Source organism: Balaenoptera musculus, chromosome 13, assembly GCF_009873245.2.
Source record: "Balaenoptera musculus isolate JJ_BM4_2016_0621 chromosome 13, mBalMus1.pri.v3, whole genome shotgun sequence".
Lineage (NCBI taxonomy): Eukaryota > Metazoa > Chordata > Mammalia > Artiodactyla > Balaenopteridae > Balaenoptera > Balaenoptera musculus.
This window is the reverse complement of record NC_045797.1, coordinates 82,189,636-82,214,094: the sequence shown is the minus strand read 5'-3', so window position 1 is coordinate 82,214,094 and position 24,459 is coordinate 82,189,636. Positions and strand designations below refer to the sequence as shown.

The following is a 24,459-nucleotide window of genomic DNA, read 5'->3' as shown; positions in this document are numbered from 1 at the left end:
TACATACGGGCTTCTGCAAAAGATTTTGTTTAAGGAGGGCATTTGTTAAAAAAGAAACTGTTTTTTAAATGACCCCACTCTACCCGTGTCTCCTGACTGCAGACCATCCCGGGCCTGCTCTGTATCACTTGCACACGATGGGACACTCCCCAGTCACGGGCACTCCTCGCTGTTCCCCAAACATGTGTGTGGTGCCTTTGTTTCTTTGAACACACCCTCTTCTCTGCTTGGAATGGAATTTCTCCTCCTGTCTCCTCCGAGAGCCCCACTTATCCTTCAGAAGCAGCTCAGATGTCACCTTCTGTGGACAGAAGATGCAGAACCTTCCTTATATTTCCCGCAAGCAAACTATTGCCTCCCTCCCGGGCTCCCACCCGGCCCTGGGCATGTCTTGATGGTGGTCCTGGCTATGAAAACCTTTTCTACATGTCTTCCTGCCTGCCCCCTACTAGATCATGAGTGACTCAAGGGCAGGATTTCTATTTTACTCATCTCTGTGTTCCCACTACCTAGCAAAGCACTTGGCCCCTGCGAGAAACTAAATGAATCATCAGGTAAAGCAACACCATTAATTATCTGCCAATCAACAATATGGGTTGGAAGAGCTAAATGCCGTAGATGAAGAGCAGGTAGGGTGACAGGCAAGGGGATGAAAAGATGAGGGAAATAGGAGTAAGGGGCTTCAAGCGTTGTTGATTCTGGGCTGCTTTAGTTGCACTCAGAACATATATGTTTTTTTTCAATTTTACTTTATTTATTTATTTATTTGGTTGTGCTGGGTCTTAGTTGCGGCCCGTGGGCTCCTTAGTTGTGGCATGTGAACTCTTAGTTGCAGCACGCATGTGGGATCTAGTTCCCTGACCAGGGGTCAAACCCGGGCCCCGTGCATTGGAAGCACAGAGTCTTAACCACTGTGCCACCAGGGAAGTCCCAGAACATATGTGTTTCTGAGTATAATGTAAGTATAGTTTAAGGACTGTGAAAACGTATCGCATCCTTTAGGCTGGGAGCTCTAACGGGGGCCCCTGTTGGAAAAGCAGACTGTGCAGGTGCTACTTGCTTGGATAATTTCATACCAACAGTCTTAGCAACTCATCTGTGCATGAGGCTTTGCCCTTTCACCGGAATAGACTCAGTGAATGCTCACAGCACACCCATCCGTTCCGGGGTTGTCGTTATGCCCATTTTACAAAGAAAACCAGCCCTGTGCAGTCATACAGCCAAGAAACAGTAGAGGCAGCACGTGAAAGCATGTCTTCGGACTCCAAATCCCATCATTTTTCCATGTTGCCCTGTCTCCTGACATTTCCCCAATAGGTCCATGTGCTCTGGGAAGGAGGAGACGACAGAGGAATAGAGGAGTGGGAGAGGGAGATTTATGACCTCACGATGTGTCGTTTCTTACCAAGACCTCACACTCTGAGTGTGTTCAAAAAAAACCTCACCAAATCCTTCTTCTTACTGCATTTCCTTTTTTTTTTATTGAGATATAATTCACACACCATAAAATTCACCGGGTTAAAGTGTACAGTTCAGTGGTTTTTAGTATATTCACAAGGTTGTGCAATCGCTACCACTAATTCCAGAACATTTCCATTAAGTAATTTCTAATGTTTTTGTTTTGCAGATTCCAATAATGAGAGACCCTGGCTGGATTCGAAATGTATGGTCTTCAAACATTAATGTGAGTAGAGTTGCTATGAATGCCCTAATTATATTAATACTTTGACATTTCAAGATGAGAGAAAATACTCTTTGACAAACTGGTTTATTGCCATGGATACGTGCAGTCCCCAAACCAGGACTCTGCCATTCGACTGAAGCTTTCAGAGTTGGCCTGTAGCCCTTTCTAAAGGTTTGATGAGCCCCAGATGAAGCTAAGGACATTTGGGCTGGTTTCTAACCTCTTCTCCCTGTGAGCCATCCTCTCCCACGCGTAGATCTGATTTTGTCACCTCCCTGATTAAAAAGCATTCAATGGCTCCCTAGTGCCAACAGGGAAATGTTCATATCAGGTTCATGGCCTTTGTTTGCCCTTAAAGGACTGTCACATTTATTTAATAAAAGCCCTTGCAGCTGCCCCTGAACCCCTCAAAGCCCTCCTGAAGATTCTGCCTCTTCCTCCTGCACCCATTGGTCCCTTTTGTCACTGCCCTGTGCCCGGTCCCCAAGCCTCAGCCGAGCCCTTCAGGTTGTCTCTGTGACTGTACTTAGTGCTTTGCTCTCTGCTCTTTTAGGGTCTCCCTAGACCCCATGTTCAGCAGCCCGAGGGCCAGCACCACGCCGCCCCCATGCCCATGCCAGCTTCCAGGTTCTGCTTGTGAATCTGGCTTGCTGAGCCTCTGAAGTTTGGGGGGATATTTTGCTGAAGCATCCCTGGCAGTGGTCCACCTACATCCTGGTTCTTTTTTTTTTTTTTTTAATAAATTTATTTATTTATTTATTTATTTATTTTTGGCTGCGTTGGGTCTTTCGTTCTTCGTGCGAGGGCTTTCTCTAGTTGTGGCGAGCGGGGTCCACTCTTCATCGCGGTGCGCGGGCCTCTCACTGTCGTGACCTCTCCCGTTGCGGAGCACAGGCTCCAGACGTGCAGGCTCAGTAGTTGTGGTGCACGGGCTTAGTTGCTCCGCCGCATGTGGGATCTTCCCAGACCAGGGCTCGAACCCGTGTCCCCTGAATTGGCAGGCAGATTCTCAACCACTGCGCCACCAGGGAAGCCCCATCCTGGTTCTTTTCTCACAATATGTTCATCTCGCCCTCACCTTGCCTAAGTTCAGCAACTTCATACAACTTGCTCTACCCCCTAGATTTTAAACCTGAGATCCTTTCCTGTGGAGAAGAGACTTGGAAAAGCTCGAGGGAAAGGCTTTGGAATAATCCAGGGAGGAAGTGATAAAGCCTGAGGACTTATTTCAGGGTGCCCATGACGGGGAGCCTCACTTGCTTTTCTAAAGACCTTGGACTTTATCCTACAAGTAATGGTAATGGGGGGTGTTAGCATTGAGGGGCCTTAAGCAGGCAGTGCCGTGTCACATCTGCAGCCCTGTTCCAGGGTAGTCATGGGATGGCGCTGGAGGCAGGGAGGCCATTTAGGAGGTCATCGTCAGCCTGGTTGAGCTGAAGTGCGTGGTGGACAGTCCAAATGGAGGTTTCCAGAAGGTAGCTGGATGTTTGGTCTGGAGCTGAGAGGCAAGGTCAGGACTGGAGATACTGATCTGTGGGTCAACAGTATCGCTGAAGTCTCCAAGGGGGACAAAATCACCCAGGGAGTGTGTGTGGCCAGGGGAGGTGGGTTTCCAATCAGAACCTCTACTGTCACAGCTTTTGGTAATTTTTATGTTGTTATCCTTAGAAGATAGGTTCATAAATTCCAAAAATGCTTAGTGATGAGAAAACCCAAGTGAAGGGAAGGTACAACAGGGCAAGAGAGTAGGGCTCAAAATCTCTGTCTTTGCCTGTCTGTCTCTTTCTCTGTCCCTGTCCCTGTCCCTGTCTCCTACTTACTGTGCAAATAAATGTTCTAGGCACGAGGGTACACTAATGAGTGCGTCGTGGTTGGTCTTTTGCTTGAAGGGCTCACCAACCAGTAGAGGAGACAGAGGCATACGAAATGACGCAGCGACAAGGCTCGTGAAATGTGCCGTGATGGAGTCCCATGTGGGCTGGTTAGTACAGAGAAGCCAGTGATGAATTCTTCATGGACCCGAGGAATGCTTTCCTGGAGGTCCAGCTCTCAGTTTGAAGAATCTTGGTTTGGCCGTGGGATGCAGAGAAGAAACCCCCCAGATACACACCAGCATACCATCCCTGCACACGTAGAGGTTCATTCAAGGCAAAAGGCCCCGAGTTCTGGAGGGAGAGTTGAGCAATGAAATGTTCACCCAAACTGCGTAACCCGTGTAACTCAGGCGAGAGAACGTGGTACAATTAGTCACATGAAGCCTCCCTCTTGGCCAACCTGTGCTTTGATTGCACCATTTCTAGCAAAAGCAGCAATTCTCAGAAGTCTAGATTATCCTGGCACAGTTACTTGGAACCATATTTTGCTTACTCCTTTTCTTTCTTATCTTTCAGTTTGAAAAAGGACAGGATTTAAAATGTCTTCTTGGATGGAAAGCACATTTTGTACAGGGAGGAAGTAACTTTTGGTTAGATTTAAATTAATTTTTGAAAAATTTTACCCAAGTGCTTCATGTGCCTATTTTCTAGAAAATCTACTAGGAAATGCTGACTCACGACGAAAGCCAACTACGTATCTTCTTTGCACCTTATCCTATGGAGTTACTGATAGAGGAGAATCTAGCTGATTCTCACAGAGCATCATATGCTAATGCATCCTCCTTTTTTATACTCTGCCATTTATGTATAATCTTATCCTGTTTTAGTTTGTTCTTTATTCAGACTCTGCCTTTCTTATATAGAGAGTTTTTCTTGGGGAGAGGTGTGTTTTTTCTGGAAGTTATGTTTGCCTTTCTTTTTCCTTGTTAGCAGGAAAAATTTGTGCTTCCCATTCCCTGCCTGTCCTTTCTCCCCTGCCCTCATTCCCACAACACACACACATGATGTCCTTAGCTTTTACTTTAGTCTATCACTTGGAAACTATCACAGTCTTTATTTTTAAGCCCATTAACTTGTTTTAATTGGAATCTATTTATCTTATTTGGATGACATGATTTTCATATAGCACTTTGGTTTTTCTTATTTGTTTAACAAACCTTATATGGTGCTTACCAAGTGACAGGTTCTTTTCTAAGAGTATTACAAAATTAACTCATTTACTTCCTTACAGTAGTTCTATAAGTTGGTCTTATCATTATCTCCAGTTGAGAGATGAGAAAATGAGCACAGAGAGGTTGAGCCACTTGCTCAAGGTCACACAGCTGATAATTGGCAGGGTTAAGATTCAGACCCACATCTTCTAGCTCCAGAGACTTTATTCCTAAGCACTGCAACATGCTGCCTCTATAAGAAGTTTCTCTCATTCAGTAGTTTCTAATTCTTTTCATTTATTCCTTGCACTTAGTACTTTTATCACGTTCCCTAATTTTTCCAAACTCTCAGCTCTCTGTGCAGGAGTCCTTTTTTTCCTATAACCTCTCTCTGCAGGAAATCTCTCTTCCTGCTTGTTCTCAGTCCTCTGCCAGAGCTGTCATCTTGGGAGGCTCTCACTACATCCACCTTTACCCTGATCCCTGTTTTCTTCTTAGTTCACTCTTTAAAAATAAGCAAACTGGAGTTTTGTTTTCATGTAACCTCCCAGAAAAGGGAGATAGAAGATAAGTTTTCGAGTCCTTGCCTGTCTGAATCTCCTTTTTAATTTGACTTCACATTTGATAGTTTGGTTGGAATTAGCATTTGAGGTTGATATTAATTTTTCACAGAATTTGAATGCATTGTTTCATTGACTTCTAATAACCAATGTTACCTGTATGCCAGTCTGACTTTTGTTCCTTCCTGGGTGACCTACCATTATTATTTTCTACCTGTAAGTTTTTAGGGTCTTCAATTAATCCTTTGTGTCCTGAAGCTCCACAGTGATGTGCCCAGCAGTGGATTATGTCTCACTCATTCTGCTTAGACCCTGGAGCACAAGTCTGTACTGTCCTAGTGGACAACATACTTGTAAGCTAATGAGTATCAGCAGATGAAATATGTCAACAGACTAAAGGAAAATGGAAAACAAATAAAAGAGTGGTGACAGGAGGCCCATCAAGTTCCCCTCTGTCTCTCTTATCTCGTATAGCCCAACTTTTTGGTCTACAATTGGTTATGTTTCATTCACTTAATCTTCTACTTTTGTTATGATTATTTTTGGCAATCAAATTTTTACTTTAACAGACTCTTTTTGTTCTCCAGTCTTTTTCTCTTTCACAGCATTCTCCTGTTTGTTGTTTTCTGAATGAAATAACTTCCCAGGATCTCTCTGAGATTTGAATTTGGGAATTTCTTCCTATTAATTTCTCTTCTGTTCCTTCATTATTTTATTCTTCTGGAGTCAGGTTTCCCCTGTCTGTCATTCTTTCTCTTGCATGTGGCAGAGTTTCCTCAAATGGCTGGTGATTGGCAGGTGACTGTATGCATGGGGTAGGAAGGTTGCCTGGAAACTCCCATGGCTGGGGTTCACCCTAACCAGTCAGGGAGCCGGCGGTTACCCGGGGAACAGTGTGGTTCTGGCTCCGGCACCTGTTTGAGGGTCTCCTGGGCAGGTAGCCCCTCCCTTGGCTGCAGCCCCCTTGCAGGTATTCCAGGTTGTAACTTGCTCCGTGTTATTTCTTTTTCTAAAGTTTTATTTACTTTTTATTGAAGTATAGTTGATTTACAATACTGTGCCAATCTCTGCTGTACAGCAAAGTGACTCGGTTCTATACATATAGACATTCTTTTTTAAATATCTTTTCCATTATGATTTATCCCAGGATACTGAATATAGTTCCCTGTGCTCTACAGTAGGACCTTGTTGTCTATCCATCCTATATATACTAGTTTGCATCTGCTAATCCCAAACTCCCAATCCATCCCTCCCCCACCCCCCCCACCTCTTGGCAACCACAAGTCTGTTCTCTGTGTCTGTGAGTCTGTTTCTGTTTTGTAGATAGGTTCATTTGTACCATATTTTAGATTCCACATCTAAGTGATATATGGTATTTGTCTTTCTCTTTCTGACTTACTTCACTTAGTATGATAATCTCTAGTTGCATCCATGTTGCTGCAAATGGCATTATTTCGTTCTTTTTTATGGCTGAGTAGTATTCCATTGTATATATGTACCACATCTTCTCTATCCATTCATCTGTCGATGGACATTTAGGTTGTTTCCATGACTTGGCTGTTGTGAATAGTGCTGCTATGAACATAGCAGTGCATGTATCTTTTTGAATTATAATTTTGTCTGGATTATGCCCAGGAGTGGGATTGCTGGATCATATGGTAATTCTATTTTTAGCTTTCTGAGGAACCTCCAGACTGTTTTCCATAGGGGCTGCACCAACTTACATTCCCACCAACAGTGTAGAAGGGTTCCCTTTTCTTTTCTTTTTTTTTTTTAATAAGTTTATTTATTTTTATTTATTACTTATTTTTGGCTGGTCTGGGTCTTCATAGCTGCGCTGTCTTTCTCTAGCTGCGGCGAGTGGGGGCTACTCTTCGTTGCGGTGAGCAGTCTTCTCATTGCGGTGGCTTCTCTTGTTGCAGAGCATGTGTTCTAGGCACACAGGCTTCAGTAGTTGTGTCACATGGGCTTCAGTAGTGTGGCTCGCGAGCTCTAGAGCACAGGCTCAGTAGTTGTGGCCCACGGGCTTAGTTGCTCCGTGGCATGTGGGATCTTCCTGGACCAGGGCTCAAACCTGTGTCCCCTGCATTGGCAGACAGATTTTTAACCACTGCACCACCAAGGAAGCCCTAGGGTTCCCTTTTCTCCACACCCTCTCCAGCATTTGTTATTTGTAGACTTTTTAATGATGGCCATTCTGACTGGTGTGAGGTGGTACCTCACTGTAGTTTTGATTTGCGTTTTTCTAATAATTAGTGATGTTGAGCATCTTTTCATGTGCCTACTGGCCATCTGTATTTTGTCTTTGCAGAAATGTCTATTAAAGTCTTCTGCCCATTTTTCGATTGGGTTGTTTGCTTTTTTGTTATTGAGTTATATGAGCTGTTTGTATATTTTGGAGATTAAGCCCTTGTGCTCTGCGTTATTTCTTTACTCAACCTTTCCCTTTGCTTTCACCTTCCAAATTTGATTAGATGTCTTTTCCACAGAAGATGGCCCTCCTGTTCTCTCTCTTCACTGTTGTAAGTTTTTAAGTTCTGAAGTTTCCTTGAAATTTAATGAGATGCAGTGTCTGGAAGTAAAGGGAAAATAAACACACCCGTGTTTGTTCTGCTTCACCTGCTACCCTGCCCCAGGATTTTCCTCCTTGTTCAGCATTGTTAATGGAGCTATTCTGCACGTGTCCGATGACATTCACTGTGTTCCTATCCAGAAATGCACCGCATATCTCTTACAGCCGATTGCGTTTCTTAGCCTGAATCATGATAGCCCCCCTCTGCCGTACACGTCCCGGGTGGGCTAGTGCCAGGCACTAGCACAGTCAGATCCAACGATAATGTATTTAATTAGAATCTTACAGAGAACGATCATTTCCTGTTCAGTGAGTGCTTAGGTTTTATAGAGATGTCCCAGGGCTCCTTTCTCACTTGCGATAGATAGAAACGTTCTATGAATGTCTCATTTTAGTGTGTATTCCCAATCCTCCCTCTCACCAAATCCTTCTCCCACCCCAGTGGGCATCCTGTTCTGAATTGTTTGTGTTTGTTTTCTCTTGCTGGACACACTGTGTATCGACTCATCTTGAGCTCTTTGAGGACAGAGGCATCTCTTAATCGTTAACCCCCCACTGTACCTACTCAGAAATGGCTGGTTGAGGACGTGTCACACCTGAGCTTTCCAATGCGGTATCCACTAGCCACGTGTGTCTACTGAGCAGCTGAAATGTGGCTGGTCCAGACCTAAGTGTGTTACAAGTAAAAAATACATACTGGATTTCAAAGACTTAGTATAAAAGAAAAGAATGTAAAATACTTCACTAGTAATTTTTATATTGATCACCTGTTGTAATGGTAATATTTTAGATTTATTGAATTTAATAAAATATTTTATTGTAAAAAAGAGAAATGGCTGGTTGCATAAATGGGTGCATTCTTTGTGACTTCCCTCCTGCCTCATTCATGATAAGGGCACTGGTACGTTTAACACCAGTGCATCCCTAGTTAGTTTATTTTTATTAAGATGAATATATATATTTGCAACCAGGCATTATGACCCCTATATAATAATTACACAGACATTTCAAAATATTTATTGAACACCTACTAAGTGCCAGAAACGGCGCTAGATATTTAGACAGAAATGGTCTTTTCCTTCCTGCAGAGTCTGTCTGCTGGGGAGAGATTTTACAATAATTGCACACACAGATGGAACATTTAAACTATGCTCAGTACTTTGAATGAAAGATATGCAGAGCAGCGTGAGTGTCTAACAGGGAGAATTGACATAGATGGGGACGTTAGTGATGCTTGAGCTAAGGTTGAAGAATGAGCAGTGGTTAACCAGGTGAAGAGGGGAGAGGATTCCATGCAGGGGGAACAGCAGGTACAGAGGCCTGGCGGTCGGAGGGAACAGGACAAGCACAAAGACAGGAAAACGATCCAGTGCAGCTGGAGCTTAGACTGTGTGGAGAGATAGTGGAGCCAGAGCAGCTGGGACAGCAGACGCGCAGTCAGACGTTTGATGCTGGAGAAGCGGGCACGTGTGTCTGTCAGAGAAGCGTTTCCCATTCAGAAGCTCTCTAGCTGATCCGTCTGTCTCTGAGTCTCCTGAGGACACTGCAGCTGAGCTGAACATCAGTGGAGCAGATCGTACCGTGGTGGGTTCGACGCTGCAGAGCACAGAGCGATAGAAGAGAACTGAAACTGAGCTGTGTTGGGACCGGGATAAATCCTTGTCTGCCCAGCCCCCAGTCCCTGCCTCCCACTGGAAATTCAAGAAACCCTCAACTGATTCTTTGTCTTGAGTATGCCCCACTCTGCTCAGAATTTCCTCTAATTAGGTTAGTGATGCCCAAACCTTCACTTACACATCCCCCCGGGAGGGAGACAGGAGAGGAGAATATTGGGTGCGGGTGTTATAGTTTAAAATTCAAGTGAAATCACATTAATTTCTTCTTCTGAAACTACCTCAATATCCTCTGAAATGAACGGAGATGCCCTGGGGTGTCATGGGCCCAGGACTGACAGCTATCACACTGCGTGTGTGTTTGGGGGGTTGGGCAGGGGTGACGACGCAAGACTGTCTGTACCTATGAAGTCACAGCACAGATGTGTAGATGACAGGTCAGAGCTGATGGTCCTCTATTCCCACTTCCTCTCTTTCCGATGCGGAGACTGAGGTGACATCTGCAGGGTCTTATAAGTGGCAGAACACAGACCAGAACCCAGGTCTCCAGTTCCCCAGAACCACACCCTGCCCAGGAAACCTCAGATTCCAGAAAGATCTGTGGGATTTTTGTACTGGGCCAATGTCCTCACTGTTCGGGGAGGAAAAAATCACAGAGTGTGGCCAAGACCCAGGTCAGATTTATTTTTTTAAAGCTTTAAAAAAAATTTTTTTTGCTGCGTTGGGTCTTCTTTGCTGCGCGCGGGCTCTCTCTAGTTGCGGCGAGTGGGGGCTTCTCTTGTTGTGGAGCACGGGCTCTAGGCTCGCGGGCTTCAGTAGTTGCGGTGAGTGGGCTCAGTAGTTGTGGCGCACGGGCTTAGTTGTTCCGCAGCATGTGGGATCTTCCCGGACCAGAGATCAAACCCGTGTCACCTGCATTGGCAGGCAGATTCTTAACCGCTACGCCATCAGGGAAGCCCCCCAGATCAACTTTAGTGTGGAGCTCGAGGAAGGCCACTTTCCCTCTGGGGACATGTGTTACCTTACAGATGCAACCTGACTGCTGGACCAGGTGCAGAATTAGCTTTTGGAACCAGCTTGCTCTCAGCATGCCTTTAGACAGAGTGTCCCTGGCCCTTTTCTCCTCTTGGGGCAGAAGCCTCGTTCACCTCTGTTTCACCCAACATAGAGCTTCCCTGGAACCAGGTCCTCTTTGGGGGGCGGGGTGGAGGTGGAGAGCAGCTAATTCAATCCAGGAGCCGAAGAATCAGGTGGCAGCGTTTTGAGCCCGACCTGCCCACCTCTACACAGACCACCGTTCCTCTGCGGGCTGCTCGGGTGGGACACAGCAAGGCTAAGCCCAGAATTCTCAAACTGGTTATGCAAAAGATCCAGCAGTTCACTCTGGATCTGCCTCCCGTTCAGAACGCTCCACAGCCCTGTTCCAAGTGGGGATCCAGCTGGGAGCTCCCAGGCTCCAGACGCAGCCCAGATGGTCTCTGTACACGCCTTACCTGTCTCCTTTGGTCTTTTTATCGTGATCACAAATCCACCTACTTTCATACTTCACAACCTTTGGAATCTGCAGACAGATATGATCCTATCCTCGCATTAGGCCACCAGTTTTCCATCTCCCATTCCCCCCCAAGTGGGTTTTCTTTTGCAGGTTAAACAGCTTTTGTTATTAGAGAGTGGTTTGGCCTCGCCTTTCAGGTTGTGGGTCGTTCCTTTCAGAGAGGTGTGTGCCACCCTTACGGAGCTCAAGTATGAAGGTGGCACCAAATGTGGTTTTGTGAGTGTGGCGTGATCTGCAGAGAAAACCAGGAAAAATGACTTCCTTTGTTTCAGGCTAACAGTCATCTATCTGTGCAGCCCAATACCACAGGTTTGGGGAAGTGTGAAGCTTTGGGATCTTCTTCTCCTGAGGCTGGCAGAGGGGCACAGAGGCTGGAATCTCGTGGCCATGCATATGCTGGCTTCACATCTCAGTAGAAAACTGTACACTTTAAAGATGAGAATCACAATTTAAGAAGTGAGTTAATGTTTTTTAGCCTCCAAACTTTGGTAAGGCTGGGTTGACATGATCTGGAGAAACTACAAGAAGAGCCTCATATTTGGTTGAAATGATTTGTAGATAGTTTAGATACTGCTGCTTCCAATGCCATTCTCTTACACAGGACAGAATGTGCTAGATTTGCACATGACTTCCTGAAATGTGCTGGGTTGCATGGTGACAAATCAACAGAGCAATGTACAAATCCCATGCAGTTACTGGAACTTACTGCTCAGCCTTTTAACATTAGAACATCCTTTTCAGGACTCTACCTTAACCACAAATCTATCCAAGCTACCATGAGCTAGGGACGAAAGGAACAATTCTCTTCCTTGTTAAGAATTGGTCTTACAAACGTGACTTTTCCATTGAGATTCAAAAGCACCATCCGAAGAAGACATGGGAAGGGGTAAGCGGGTTGTGTACATCTGGAAGACCAACTCTGGCTCTAACTGTGGATTCTCCCAAAGAATGAGAAGGCCCATGGTTTGTGAACCAATATTTCCAAGTTTTACCTTCTACTCTCATGTCTAACATCTGGTGGTAGGCATTCTGGTCATGCTTAAAGAAATTGCTTGTGAGAAAACAATCCCACTGTAAGCCTAAGCATCTATAGAAAGACTGGGTGCAAGGTGGTCCTCGAGATTCAGCTAAAAGTTTGAGTTCACAGTGTCACACCTGAGCAAAGACTTCTAATGCTGTATAGCAGTACTGTCATATTTTAAAGGATTCCAGTCTAACTGTATAATAACTTTCCAGTGTATCACCATTTAAAACTATTTTTAGTTGATGGATAATACTTAAACAATTGTATCCTGTAATTACTCATCATTTTTGTCCATGACTTAGGCATTTCAAAGGGTTCCTATACAGCTTAAATTTCTTGGAATTGATGTTTTTTCTGCAAAAAGGTCTATTTTATAAATATCTTACTAGTATACTTAGTAGATAACACCAAATTTTCGTGCTCTATAAAAAATGGATATGCTAATTCCTCCCTCAATGTTTTCTCACTTTGTTAGAGTGAATGAAAAGTCCCTTCTAGTTAATTTTTTGTAACTCAGAATTCAGCAAGGCAAAATCTGATTTCATGGAAGACTTTGGTCACATTGTGCTCCAAGCTTTCGATCAGCCCTTGACTAGGTTCTGTTCTGGATCCAGTGCTGGCCTCCAACCAGCTCCATGCAGCAGCCTTACTGAACCCTCTCTCTCCTCCCCCGAGCACCACCAAATGCTGACATCATAACCCCAGTGGGGTCATCACAATCCTGCCACCCAACAATGAGCTTTTCCCGGAGTCTTTGCAGAGGGCACGGGTGAAAGGACAGTGGAGAAGGAGAGAAAATGGGAGTGGAGGAGGCAGGTTGAGGGGCGAGATCAGGAGGAAAGAGAGAGAAGGGTAAGACCGGGATGGGGAGCCAGCCGTGCCTGCCCTAATAACAGCCAGTAAGCAGTGGCCCGGGCTGATGGGAACCAGAAAACTAGGAGAAAGAGGAAAGTCAACCAGGAGGCCAGTGTTCCCATGAGCAGTGACCACCATATGAAATGAATGGAAGTTGAATGGGGTCCTGCCAACATGCCCTCCAAGTGGGGAAGGTGTGGCTTTCTGCTGGCAGCGAAGGTAAATGGCTGGGTTGGGTGGGTGGACACAATGGGGTATCAATCCCCACACGACACATCCAAATGTCCCCCGTGCTGGCTTCTCAGCCACTGAACCCACAGAAGAATGGAATCCGTGGCTGAAATCTGGGGACACTAGAGCCCTATCACAAGACTCTTGGGGTCTCGATTCTACCTTCTGTGAATTGGTTTGCTCTGGGCTGTTACACGGGTCTCCTCATCTGTTCAGTGTCATTGATTGCCTTCTTGTGGAGTTCTTTGAAGAATGGTAAACCATGGTGCATTATTTATACAAATATTTTCCAATATTTTGTCTTATTAACATGGGAAATGCAAAGGAAATGCCACTTAGATGTACATGCAGGCATGTGATACTGAGAGTATTTTCAGGGAGTTCTGCAAGTTGGTGCCTAACAGGAACCTCCAGAGTCTAATTCTCATTAGAAGGACGAAGCAATAGGGACAGGAACTTCGATTCCCAGACTAGGACCCAAGCAGAGCCCACAGCACCCCTGTGAAGCAGGTGACCTCTGCCTTTTCCCTCCACCCCCTCCTGGCTCCCTCCTCCTCCCCTTCGTATGGGCCCAGAGCAGCCAGTCGTGAATGATCATCTGCACACAAATATTTATAGGAAGTGCAGTTTCATTGGGATTTAAGAGAGTGGTTCTTTTCTTTGTTTTGTTATGTTTCTGAGCTGGGATAGGGTGGTAGCCACAGACCTCTCCAAACAGCCAGCTTGTGTGGACAGGTGCCCACACTAGGGTCCCAGCTGGGAAACAGGCGAGCACAGCTCCCGGATCACTTTCTCTCCCTGGTCTCTTGCCCTTCTTTAACGGATGATGGCAGAAACAAATGAAAAATCCGTTTTTCTACATCCAAGAAGGATTTCACTTCCCGGGAAGTTCTAAGGGCCCTCATTTCACAGCTTGGGGCAGGACTTATCCCACCCGGAGCCAGTGTGGGGATTAGCGTTGTTACCGTTGTTACCGCTGGGGCTGTGAGAAAACCCGAGGAGTTTGGAAATGTGTTGTCCCTTCATCCGTTCTCCATGACAATCAATGCCTGATCATTGCTTGACCCCAGAACTGGATACCTAGACCATCGCAGAAGCCGCCTACCCCTACTGTCTTCTGCCGCCCAGCCTTCCCGCCATCCTGCATGGCCAGACCCCCCGGCCAGATTCATTTCCATAAAATGGAGGTTTCATAACATTTCCCTCCCTGCTTATAAGCTTTTAATGGTTCTCCAGGGCCTTCAGTTTAAAGCACCATTGGCGGTGCCATTTTTTTTGCAGTAGGCAAATGTTCACTTTAATTGTAATTCTAAATTACTTACTTTCGCATTAACATAGATATTTCATAAACCAAGAAGAACCAAGTATTATATATTTTTTAGTGGTTAACATGATTCAGAGAATTTTTATTAAAAAGGGATCAAGAGCTGTTTGAAATTCGCATCATAAATATAAAATATCTATTAGTATTTTTATTCACAGTGAATTCAGATCTAAGCTTCCTGAAGAGTTGTACTATCTAATATAATAGGGATGACAAGTACTTGACAGCCCCCCTCTAAAGCACGGGCTTAACATAAAGTGATGTGGTTTAAAACACCAGCTTATAATACTAGGCTGCCATTTGAGGCCATGATGTGTTGGTCTCAGCCTGCTTGCCCATATTAACTGCTCAACAAACCCATGAGGATATTTGCTCTTTGATAACCTGCACAGCAAATCCCAAACACGTTTCTGACTTGCCCACTGCCAAAACTTCGATAAACTTGTCTTTCCACATTTACCTGCACCCCTTCCTCCCACCCCTGCAAAATCCCTTCTCTATTCATTTCCACTGGTTGTCACGCAATGACCCTTCAAGGTCTGGATCAGACCCCATCTGCTTAAGTAAATTAAGCAAAGCCTGTAGCATCTTTTTCCACCCAGAACTCTCCCAACACTCCTTCTCCCTAACTCCTTGGGCCTTTGGGTCTTTTCCAGTCATTTGGAACTAAGCATATGTGGCAATATCAAACCAGTCATCTATTTTTTCTCAAGCTAAGCTGCAGAATTTATTCAAATGTCACCAGTTTTTCTGCCAATTACTTTTTCTGTTCCCGGATCGAGTCCAGGATCCTCAATGGCATTGAGTTGTCCTTCCTCCTTAGTCCCCTCCGGTCGGTGACAGTTCCTTGGTCTTGCCATGTCTTTCACTATCTTGACACTTTTGAAGGGTACTCATCAGTTACTTTGTTGGAAGTCCCCTCGATGTGGGTTTGTCTGGTGTTTTCTCAGGATCAGATAAAGTTGTTCTACTGTTGGGAAGAAGGTTACAGAGGGGACACGCCTCCTCAGTGCATTCCATCAGGGGCCCGTGGTGTCGCCGTGCATCACCTAAGATGTTAACCTGAATCCCCTGGTTAAGGCCATGTCTGCCAGGATTCTCCACTGGCTCTCTTGCATGGTTTCTGATGAGAAATATGCTGTAATTCTTATCTTGTTCCTCTGTGTAATTTCTTTTCTCAGGCTGCCTTTGAGACTTTCTCTTTCCTTTAATTTTCAGTGGTTCAATATGATATGCCTATGTTCATGTGTGTGTGTGTGTGTGTGTGTGTGTGTGTGTGTGTGTGTGTGTGAATATTTACCCTGCTTGGTTGCTTGGTGATCTTTGAGATTCTTGGATCTGTGGTTTGGTGTCTCTCACTAATTTTGGAAAATTCTAGGCCATAATTTCTTTAAAGATTTATTCTGCCCAGCTATCTCACTCTCTTCTTCTGGGATTTGCTACATGAATGCGAGACTGTTTGACATTGACCCAGCACTTCAGATGCCCATTTCTTTCTTTTCTCCTCCCTTACTCTTTTTTCTCTTTGTGTTTCAGTTTGGCTGTTCCTGGTCACCTTACTTCAGCTTCCCTGATTCTTTCCTCACTATGTTGAGTCTATTGATGAGCCCACTGAAGACAGTCTTCATCTTCATTACTGTATTTTCCATTTCTAGCATTTTCCTTAGATTCTTATAGTTTCCATCTCTCCAGTGAACTCATCTGATCTTGTATATTGTGTACCTTATGCATTAGAGACTTTACCCTATACATCAGATTTAAAAAAATGCATGTCAGATAATTCCAACATCTGTGTCACATCTCATCTCTTATTGTTACTGTCTCTTGGAAGTGTGTTACCTTGCCTTTTCATTTGCCTCCTCATTTTTTCTTGAAAGCTGGACATCTTGGTAGACCTGTAGAAACTTAGACAAATTGCTTTTAATCTCTAGAAATGGACCCACTTTTCCTCCTGGCAGGCCCTTAGCGTGGGGGTGGGAGTTAACCTGGGTAGAAGGTGGGCTGGGTTTGAGGTTCCTTGTTGCTATGGTTACCCTCAGTGCACTGAACTCTTCAAATTCCTGTGGGAACACCTTGTGTTTCAGGGTGTGGTTTGCCCAAGTAATACTTGCCTGACTCTCAGCTTTAGACCTTCCCTTTGCACTGGGCCTCACAGAGGGTCCCTTTGCCTGTTATTCTTCCTCTCCCTGCTGTTGTTCCTGTTATAGCTCGGAGGTGTGAGGTGGCAGAGGGAGACATTCTCTGTTGTTCTGACTAAGTCCCAGTGCTGCCTCCTGTCCTTGGTTCCCCGAGGTCTGGCTGCCTTGGTTCCCCTGTCCCTGAGCAGCAGATCGAATAACAACCAAAATTTTTAAGTAGTAATGAGTGTCTAGGATATTTCTCAATATCGTCAATAACTTTGTTGCGGTGTGAAAATATCTGTGATCTGTAGTTGGTGGCGTTGGTTGTAGGAACTGTTGATACCATTGTGTGTTGTTGCCCTACCTTCATAATTGAAGGGAACACTACTAAATGTGAGTTAGAAGTTAGTGAAATGAAGATTTAATTTTTTCCACATTGAATTCGTGAATGTGTGCTTTCTCTCCGTGGATCCTTTGGACTCCTAGCATGCTTTGAGAGAGAACTTGCGGAATGAGGGATGGCCAACGGTAATCGCTTGACCTGTGACCGGAAGCAGATTGTAGAGCTTCTCTCGTGAGTTAACCTTGGCCGCCCCACACCACACGCTTCCCTGTACTGGCTCGGGGAACCAACGGGCAGGAAGGCTATGTCCTGAGGACAGCCAGGCCGGTGCTGGGACACAACGTAGAAAACAAAATCTCCACCCAGCCCAGAAAACCTCCACAAAGGGAGACGAGAAAGAAAAGTGTTTAATTATCGAAAAAGCATTAAACCAGGCCATCCAATAAGAGACTGCAAAGACATTAAGGGATTTCACACGTTCATGCAGCCAGGCTGACATGTGTTCTCGGGTTAAACGACAACCAGTCCTCAGTAAGAGGACCTGACAGCACCACTTGTCACACACGGTTCACCTGGTAACGGGGTGGCCATCTGTGTTAGCTTATTGCCTTTATCCAAAGGAAAAATGAAACTTCTAGTTCCTTTGTGACAAGAGCTAGTTTTGCACCGTGGAGAGAGACAGGACACCTGCCAAAGTTAGGCACCTGCCCTCCCAGGGACGCTGGGAGACAGGGGCGCCATCTTTCTGTCTACATTTCCGAGAGGTGGCTGCCAGGTACTAAGAATATTTCTGAGTTGTACAGGTGCCCAGAGGCTTATTTAGCTTTTAGAAAGATTTACTTTTTAAGATTTACTCTCAAAGGGGCAGAGAAAGAATGTATAGTAAGTGTCCAAAAGTAAACGTGCTAAGAAAAGCGGGGAGGGGCAGGCAACCTCTTTCCCTTGTTGCACCAGGGAAGATGGAATTTTGTCTTGGTTTGTACTGACCGTCACACCAGAAAGGAGCAGTTGAGTTACAGCTCTGTACTTCCTTCCACAAAACGGAAGGGACGAGGGGTGGAGAGAGAGGCCAGAGGTTTACTGAGGCAGCGTTCCCATGGATGCCGGAGGAGGCGATGTGGACCCTCCGTCATCTTTGACGCTCCTCGTAGGTGCACGTCATTTTGCTCACGTGTGATGTTAATGTCCTGCTTTGGGTCAAGGGAAAATTGACTTTAGCTCTCCTAAGCACAAAGGAACGTGTGCTTTAATCCAGGAAACTGACTTTAACTCTCCGGAGTGGTTAATCCTTTTCCCAGGTTAACTAAACCTAGCCAATCAATTCATCAGTCATTCAACGTGTCCTCTGAGACCTCCCTGGGGGCCCAGCATGCACTGGACACCATGGAAGAGAGACGGGTATGAATTCATTCTTGCATTCAAACTGGGGAGTCCACGCCACATTTGAGCCACAGGGCACCGAGCTCCCCATTTTCCCACATGCCTTCATGGGGCCTTTCCATGTGCTGGTCCTTCAGCCTGAAATACCTCCTCCCACTCGCACTTCATCGGTCAGGAGTCTTCCCCATCCTGAAGGCCCAAGATGTGATACTGTGTCCCTTATCAGGCTTCTAAGTGTTCAAAATAAATAATAATAATAGTAGTAGTAGTAATTATCACTGCTTCACCAGAGTGGACCATATATATTGTGCCAGGCATTGCACTCAGTACTTTAGATCATTTATTCCTTCAAACAGCCCGTGAAACAGATATTTCACCCCAGTTCAGTAGAAAAGGAAACTGAGGGTCAGAGAGGTCAAGATCACATAACTAGCAAGAGATGAAGCTGGGATCAGAGCCCAGCGTGGAGCCCCTCGCCCTGGCCTCTCCCATCAGGCTTGGTCCGGTCTTCTCCGCTCTTGCATAGCATCTGCTTCCCTTCCTCCCTCAGTACTCCCTGACATCAAGGCTCGGATGTTTGACAGACTTAAGGAGGCCTTGAAGGAAGGTGCCGTGTCTGTCTCACGGCTCTCTCTCCTGCAGTGTTGAGCACTGCGTCTGGGGTACGCTAGGTGCTGGGAAAGGGGGTACGAGCAGAACTGGGGAAGCACTGGACCAGGGAGGGACAAGCAAAGGTAGTCATTCCTAGGATGCTAGTGACCTGAGACTGTGTACTGTAGGCGGAGAAGATGACCCGAGTCAATACTATTATTTCTTCCGTGAAATTTTGGGGTTAGGGGAACTGAGGTAGGTGGTCATGTGAAGGAAAGAGCTACCTGGTGAGCTGTGTGTAGGAGGCAACCCTGGAGAGGAAGCAGAGGAAGCAGCTGGGAGAGGGGAAGGGGGCAGAGCTAAGCAAGTGGAAAGACAGTGAGGGACAGAGAGGAATCTGCCACGGTTCAAGGCCCATTTCTGGAATCCCTGGCCCCTTCCAATGTATCATGCTCCATACACCACACACACACACACACACACACACACACACACACACACTCACACTCACTCACTCACTCACTTTACTTGAGTTGGCTTGTATGGGTTCTGTTACAAGGACATTTAGAAGGAATATAAGTTACAAGTTGACCCTTGGCACAGGGTGCTGGGAGAGGAGATGGTGGGCTTTGAGAGAAGGAAGGGCAGCCGGCCAGGGTACAGGATGAAGGGAAGTGGACTTGGAGAACACCGGGTTGTAAACGTGACTGTGCACTGGAATCTCATGGGGAGTTCTGCGATATACCGATGCCTGGGTCCTGTCCCCGGAGACTGTGGTTACTTGATGTGAATGCTGGTCTGGGCATCCAGAGTTTTAGCAGTTCCCCAGGTGATTCTAATATGTGAGAAGTTTTCGTGGTAAACACTGCTTTACTGTGTTAGGGGTGGGTGAGAATGTCCAATTCAGAATGAATTCACTTATTCTAAGAACAAGAGATGATGAGAGGGATGACTTGAAGTCCTTGAGTATAGAGTGACTTTCCTCAACCAACCCCAGGTTCTAGGTCAACAATTAAAGAAGTTGTGTTTAGTTAAGCTCCAGGCATGCCAATGTGGATGGCTATGGGCGAGTTTAAACGCTGCATATTTACAGATATGAGAATTTGTTGGCAAATCCAGTCCCTTCTGCTTTCTTAATTGTTTGTTTAGAGATGACAAAGGATTATATCAGTTAGCATCTTAATTGGGTGCAAAGGTCTATCAGCTGAAAATTCTAGTAGCTGAGCAATGACCTTGGGATTGGCCCTGAGCCCACGCGCTGTAATGGGTTGCGTAGTGTCTTCTTGCAGGAACCTGATTTTATTCTGTAGTCAGCTTCCCTCACTGAGGTCAGAGGCTGGACCACTATGTTTAGCTTTGGGGGTCCAGCTTTCTGGTGGGGCTCCGCCTTCATGATTTCATCTACAAGCCTAATTCCCTCCCCATCCCAAATGCCATCACACTGGGAGTTAGGGCTTCAACATATACATTTGTGGGGATATAAACATTTAGTCCATAGCAGATGCATTTCTCAGTTGGATTCCAAATATGTTTTCTTCTCAGGTAGATTCATCTAGTATGGCCTTGCCAATGATTAAAATACCAGTCACCAGTCACTGTCACAAGTTCCGTAAGTTGCCTCATTCCTGCCACCTCATCTCTCCTCTTCCCTTCACCTCCCAACCTTCTCCATAATCCAGCAGGACCCTGCTCTGCTGTGCTTCATGTCTGTTCTCATTGGCAAATGCTTGTGCCAGACCAAACAGAGTGACTATCAGTCCTGGGCCTGGCAAAGGAGAGACACTTGTTCATTACAAGGCTGGGGTAAAAACAGGGCGGGAGGAAGGCTATAAAGTGGAACTCAGACATTTGGTGTGTGTGACGTATACACCAAAGGAAATACCTTCCGAGGTGTGAGGGCTGCTTCATAGCGACCTGGGTCCTGCAGGCCTGGCTGTGGAGCAGGAAGAGAGGATGATGTAGTTTCCTGGCAAAAGTATATTTCTTGTCCTCAGCTGACTCTTTAGGAATCTCCCCCATGCGGCCAGGGGAGAAAGGCTGTCCCAGCCCCGCTTGATCACCGGGACACAGGCTGGGAGCCACTGCTGGGGCGGTCAAGGGACTTGGCGTGCTCCCCCTCCCCCATCAGAGGCCAGCGGTGCAGGTCGGGGGCGGCGGGGTGTCTTCCCTCAACCCCTGCAAGTGACAGCCCGCTCTGCACAGGCTGCCCTCCTAACCGTAACTGCTCTCCATGCCAGGCAGTGTGGCCCGCCGGCCAGTGGGGGACCTGCATCTCCCTCTGCCCTGGGGCTGGGGGCTCTCCTTGCTCCCCCACTGCGCTGTGTGCCTGAGCCCCATGAGTCTTGGACTCTGCCCGGCGCGTGGCCCAGGGGAGGGTGCACTGTGCTGTCTGATTAATGTATCTGTTAGGGTGAATTAGGCTGGTGTGGCCTTCAAGCTGTGGCCAATTGTCAGCCGCTCCCCTTAATCTCCCTGCGACTTCTTTTGCCCTCTTGGATGCCTCAGCCCTCATCTATGATCCTCCCCCTAATTTGGGGGTGGGCCCTCTGTGCTTTGGTTCCAAGCATTCGCTCCCCCTGGTGTACCCTCCCTCCTCCTCCTGTGGAACCCAGGACCTCTCATACCTGCCTCTTCTCCCAAGAAACTCGCTTTGGTTAGCCCTCCCACGGGCACCGCACTGGGATGGGACCCACTCCACCTCTGGTGGATTTCCAGGCTGCTCTGTGCCCTGCCCTCCGAGGGGGCGAGGCAGCACCGGCTGGTCCCTGGTTCCCGTCTGATTCTTGAGGCCTCAAGCAAGGGAGTGGAGTGCCTGTGCTGAAGTCGTGAGGCCTCCAGCCAAACCCTGGCCTTGCATCCTGCGGAGATTCCCTCCCTCCCTAGGAGACCAAATCGGGCACCAGAGACAAAGTATAGCCCTCTGGGGGAAATTCATTGTTGTTTCTCTGGGATCCTTTCTGCCCAGGGCATTTACAGAGCGAACCACTGTCGTCACTGTCACGATATGAGTCAATTGCACACCCACCTGCATTGTTTCATGAGACTCAGGTGAAGAGGGGCGAGCCTTCACCCTCCTGTCTCCCCTCCCCCTTGCAGAGCCCTTTCAATTGTGTAGGTAGTTAATCTGGAAAACTTCAGAATTCCCAGGATTGTTATTGTCACTGGATAGAAGGACGGAGATTTCCGGCTAGAATAGGGCGGCTTAGATCACTCTCGTGGCTTTTCTGTGTAGAGAAAAGTTCTGCCAATCGAGGAGTTGTAATTGTTTAGCCTTACACATCATCAGCCTCCTCTAGGTGTCCCTCCTAGGAGGAAGGTCAGCAGCCTGAGGCAGCAGTCTTGAGGCTGGGCGAGCCGGGCACTCTCTGTATCACAGCTGGGCTAAGCACTGAACAAATCCTGGGAATCACCGCTCCTTAATGTATAGCGTTCTAGAACTTAAAAATCTTTCAGGTGAGCAAAGGCCATGTATTTCACATGATGGCCGTTTCCATCCTCAAAGCGGATCTATGTGTTGAGCATCTGCCTCCCATTTTCCAGATAGTGAAACCGAGTCTGAGTCTTTTTAGGATCGAGGGTGCTTGCGTCGCTTTGCCCTGGCATCACTCCTCCCTCCTTCCTCCTCCAGAGGCTGGAGCAAGTTTACTCATCCCTGTGGTTTCCTTCTCCCCTTCCGAGTTGGGCTGAAAGCAGCAGGTCCAGGGATTGGCCCAGGGGATCACCTCAGCTGTCCTGGCTGAGTCACAGCTGGGTGACTGCTGGGTTGCAGACAGCACGGCAAGGGCCCTCCCAGGGGGACTCCAGCCAGGGCAGGATCAGCAGGGCAAGGGCTTTGGTGAATCCAGCTCAGCTTACACTGAAACGTGATCTAGTGTTTTCTCCTCATTGCTTGTTGGAAACAAATTCTCCCTGCAGAGTCTGGACTTGTTTAGATGTAGTGGAAGTAATGGTGATAGCAGGGAAAGATAGCAGATGACCCTAAACTTCTACCTAGAGCCAGCCGGCTTCTTCAACGAGCACCAGAAGCCTTCCCCTTCCCGACATGTCTGGGATGGCTGGAAAAAAATCTCAGTCTTAGAGTGGCCAGAACTGCACTCGTGTTTCCTTCCAAGCCCGCATCTTCCTTCTTCCCTCTGCATCTCAGTAAAGAGCACTAAGGTAGGCGAGGAAGGAGGGGCGGGCTGCCCCGGCACTTCCTGCGAGGGAGGCTCCGCCGCCTGGGGCCGGGCGGGCCCTGAAAGCAGCCGAGTGGCCCGAGTCTCGTGAGGGCCCTCGCGCCACCCCGCTCGCCCCGCCCCCGGGGGCCGGGCCGCGCAGACTGGGAGCGCGAGGCGGGCTGGGTGTTTGCATACAAAGGCGGCCAAGCGCGCTGCGCCGCAAGGTGAGTAACAGCCTCCCCGCCGCCAGCCTCCGGTGTCGAGTCTCCGTGGAGCCCCGGCCAAACCCCGGCCGCCGCCGAGGTAGGGACCACAGCCTCTGCAGGGCCGGGCTGGGCCGGGCGGGGCGCGGCCCGGGGGCGGGGGGCGCGGTCGGGCCGCTGCCGGCCGGGGGATGCGGGACGACGTGATGCCCGGGGACCACACTCTGTCCCCGCGGCCCTTTCGGGGCAGGTGTTTCGGAGAGGGAGGCGGAGAACAGGCCCAGGGACCCGGCGGCCTCGTGAGCATCCCTCGGGCCTTCTCCCAAAGGGCTGACCTTGATCGGCGTGGCGAACTCGAGGGGTGGCCGCGGGACTCCGTCCTGGCAGGACGTGTGGGTTGTACAGCAAGCAGCCCTTGCTTAGAGCCGGGGACTTTTATGAAACTGTTCGGGGAGGTGGGGGTGGGTTATTTAGGATACCTGCTTTGCTGTTGAGGGAACAGGCTCGGGGAGGTTGACTTAGGTGCCCAAGGTCACACAGCTGCTGGGCGGCAGGCTGAGCCCGGGTTGGAATCCTGGTTCTCGGATTACAGTCTGGTCCCTCCTCTGCCAGCTTCTGTGCACCTTTCCTGCAGCCTGATGGGTGCTAGGCCTTCCATCAGATGCCCCTGCGAATAATTTTATTTTGGGGAAGGCGGGGAGATGTAGGATGAAAAGTAGAGTTTTGGAAATATCTTGAAGTGACGTGGAGCAAGAGTGGGTATAGATAACTGGCTGAAAATTTGCGTGGAGGGTAGTGGCTGGAGAACGCAGATGTCAACCCCGTTTTTGACCAACAAACAGGAACTTGACTAAAACAACTGGCCGTGTTAATTCAGAGAGTTTTTAGAGCCCAGTAGTTTCCAAGAGTGGTTTGGAGAGATGAGCTTATCAACTGTTTTTATGGGAGGGGGCGGGTAATGGTGGGGGGTGATTGTGAAATTTACTGTTTGTCCCTGTTCTGTATTTTGGGTCTTATGAATTAAACAATTGCGGAATGTATAGCAACTGAGAAATAAACACACACGTACGCGTCTTCCCCCCAGAAATGGTGGAAATCTAAGAGTTTGTCTTCCGGTTCTGTATTTTGATAATGCTTCATTCACATCTGCCGACATCTGTTTTATTATCGAGTGTTTTTGTGTATGGGTGTGTGGTTGGAGCTTTTATGCTTGTTTGTGTGG

The 24,459-nt window shown here is 47.3% G+C and overlaps 1 protein-coding gene across 6 annotated transcripts in view; it reads left to right on the top strand.

Moving 5' to 3' along the window:
• The window catches only part of LPIN1 (lipin 1), a 171,040-nt gene that overhangs the window by 31,645 nt on the left and 114,936 nt on the right, over positions 1 to 24,459 (top strand). For 5 of the 6 annotated variants that reach the window (XM_036873364.1, XM_036873367.1, XM_036873368.1 and 2 more), the window contains exon 2: positions 1,628 to 1,684. In XM_036873364.1, coding sequence (XP_036729259.1) covers positions 1,628 to 1,684 — 57 coding nt within the window. Of the gene's footprint in view, positions 1 to 1,627; positions 1,685 to 23,227; positions 23,338 to 24,459 lie in introns of those variants that run through there. The other variant, XM_036873369.1, reaches the window with a different exon arrangement.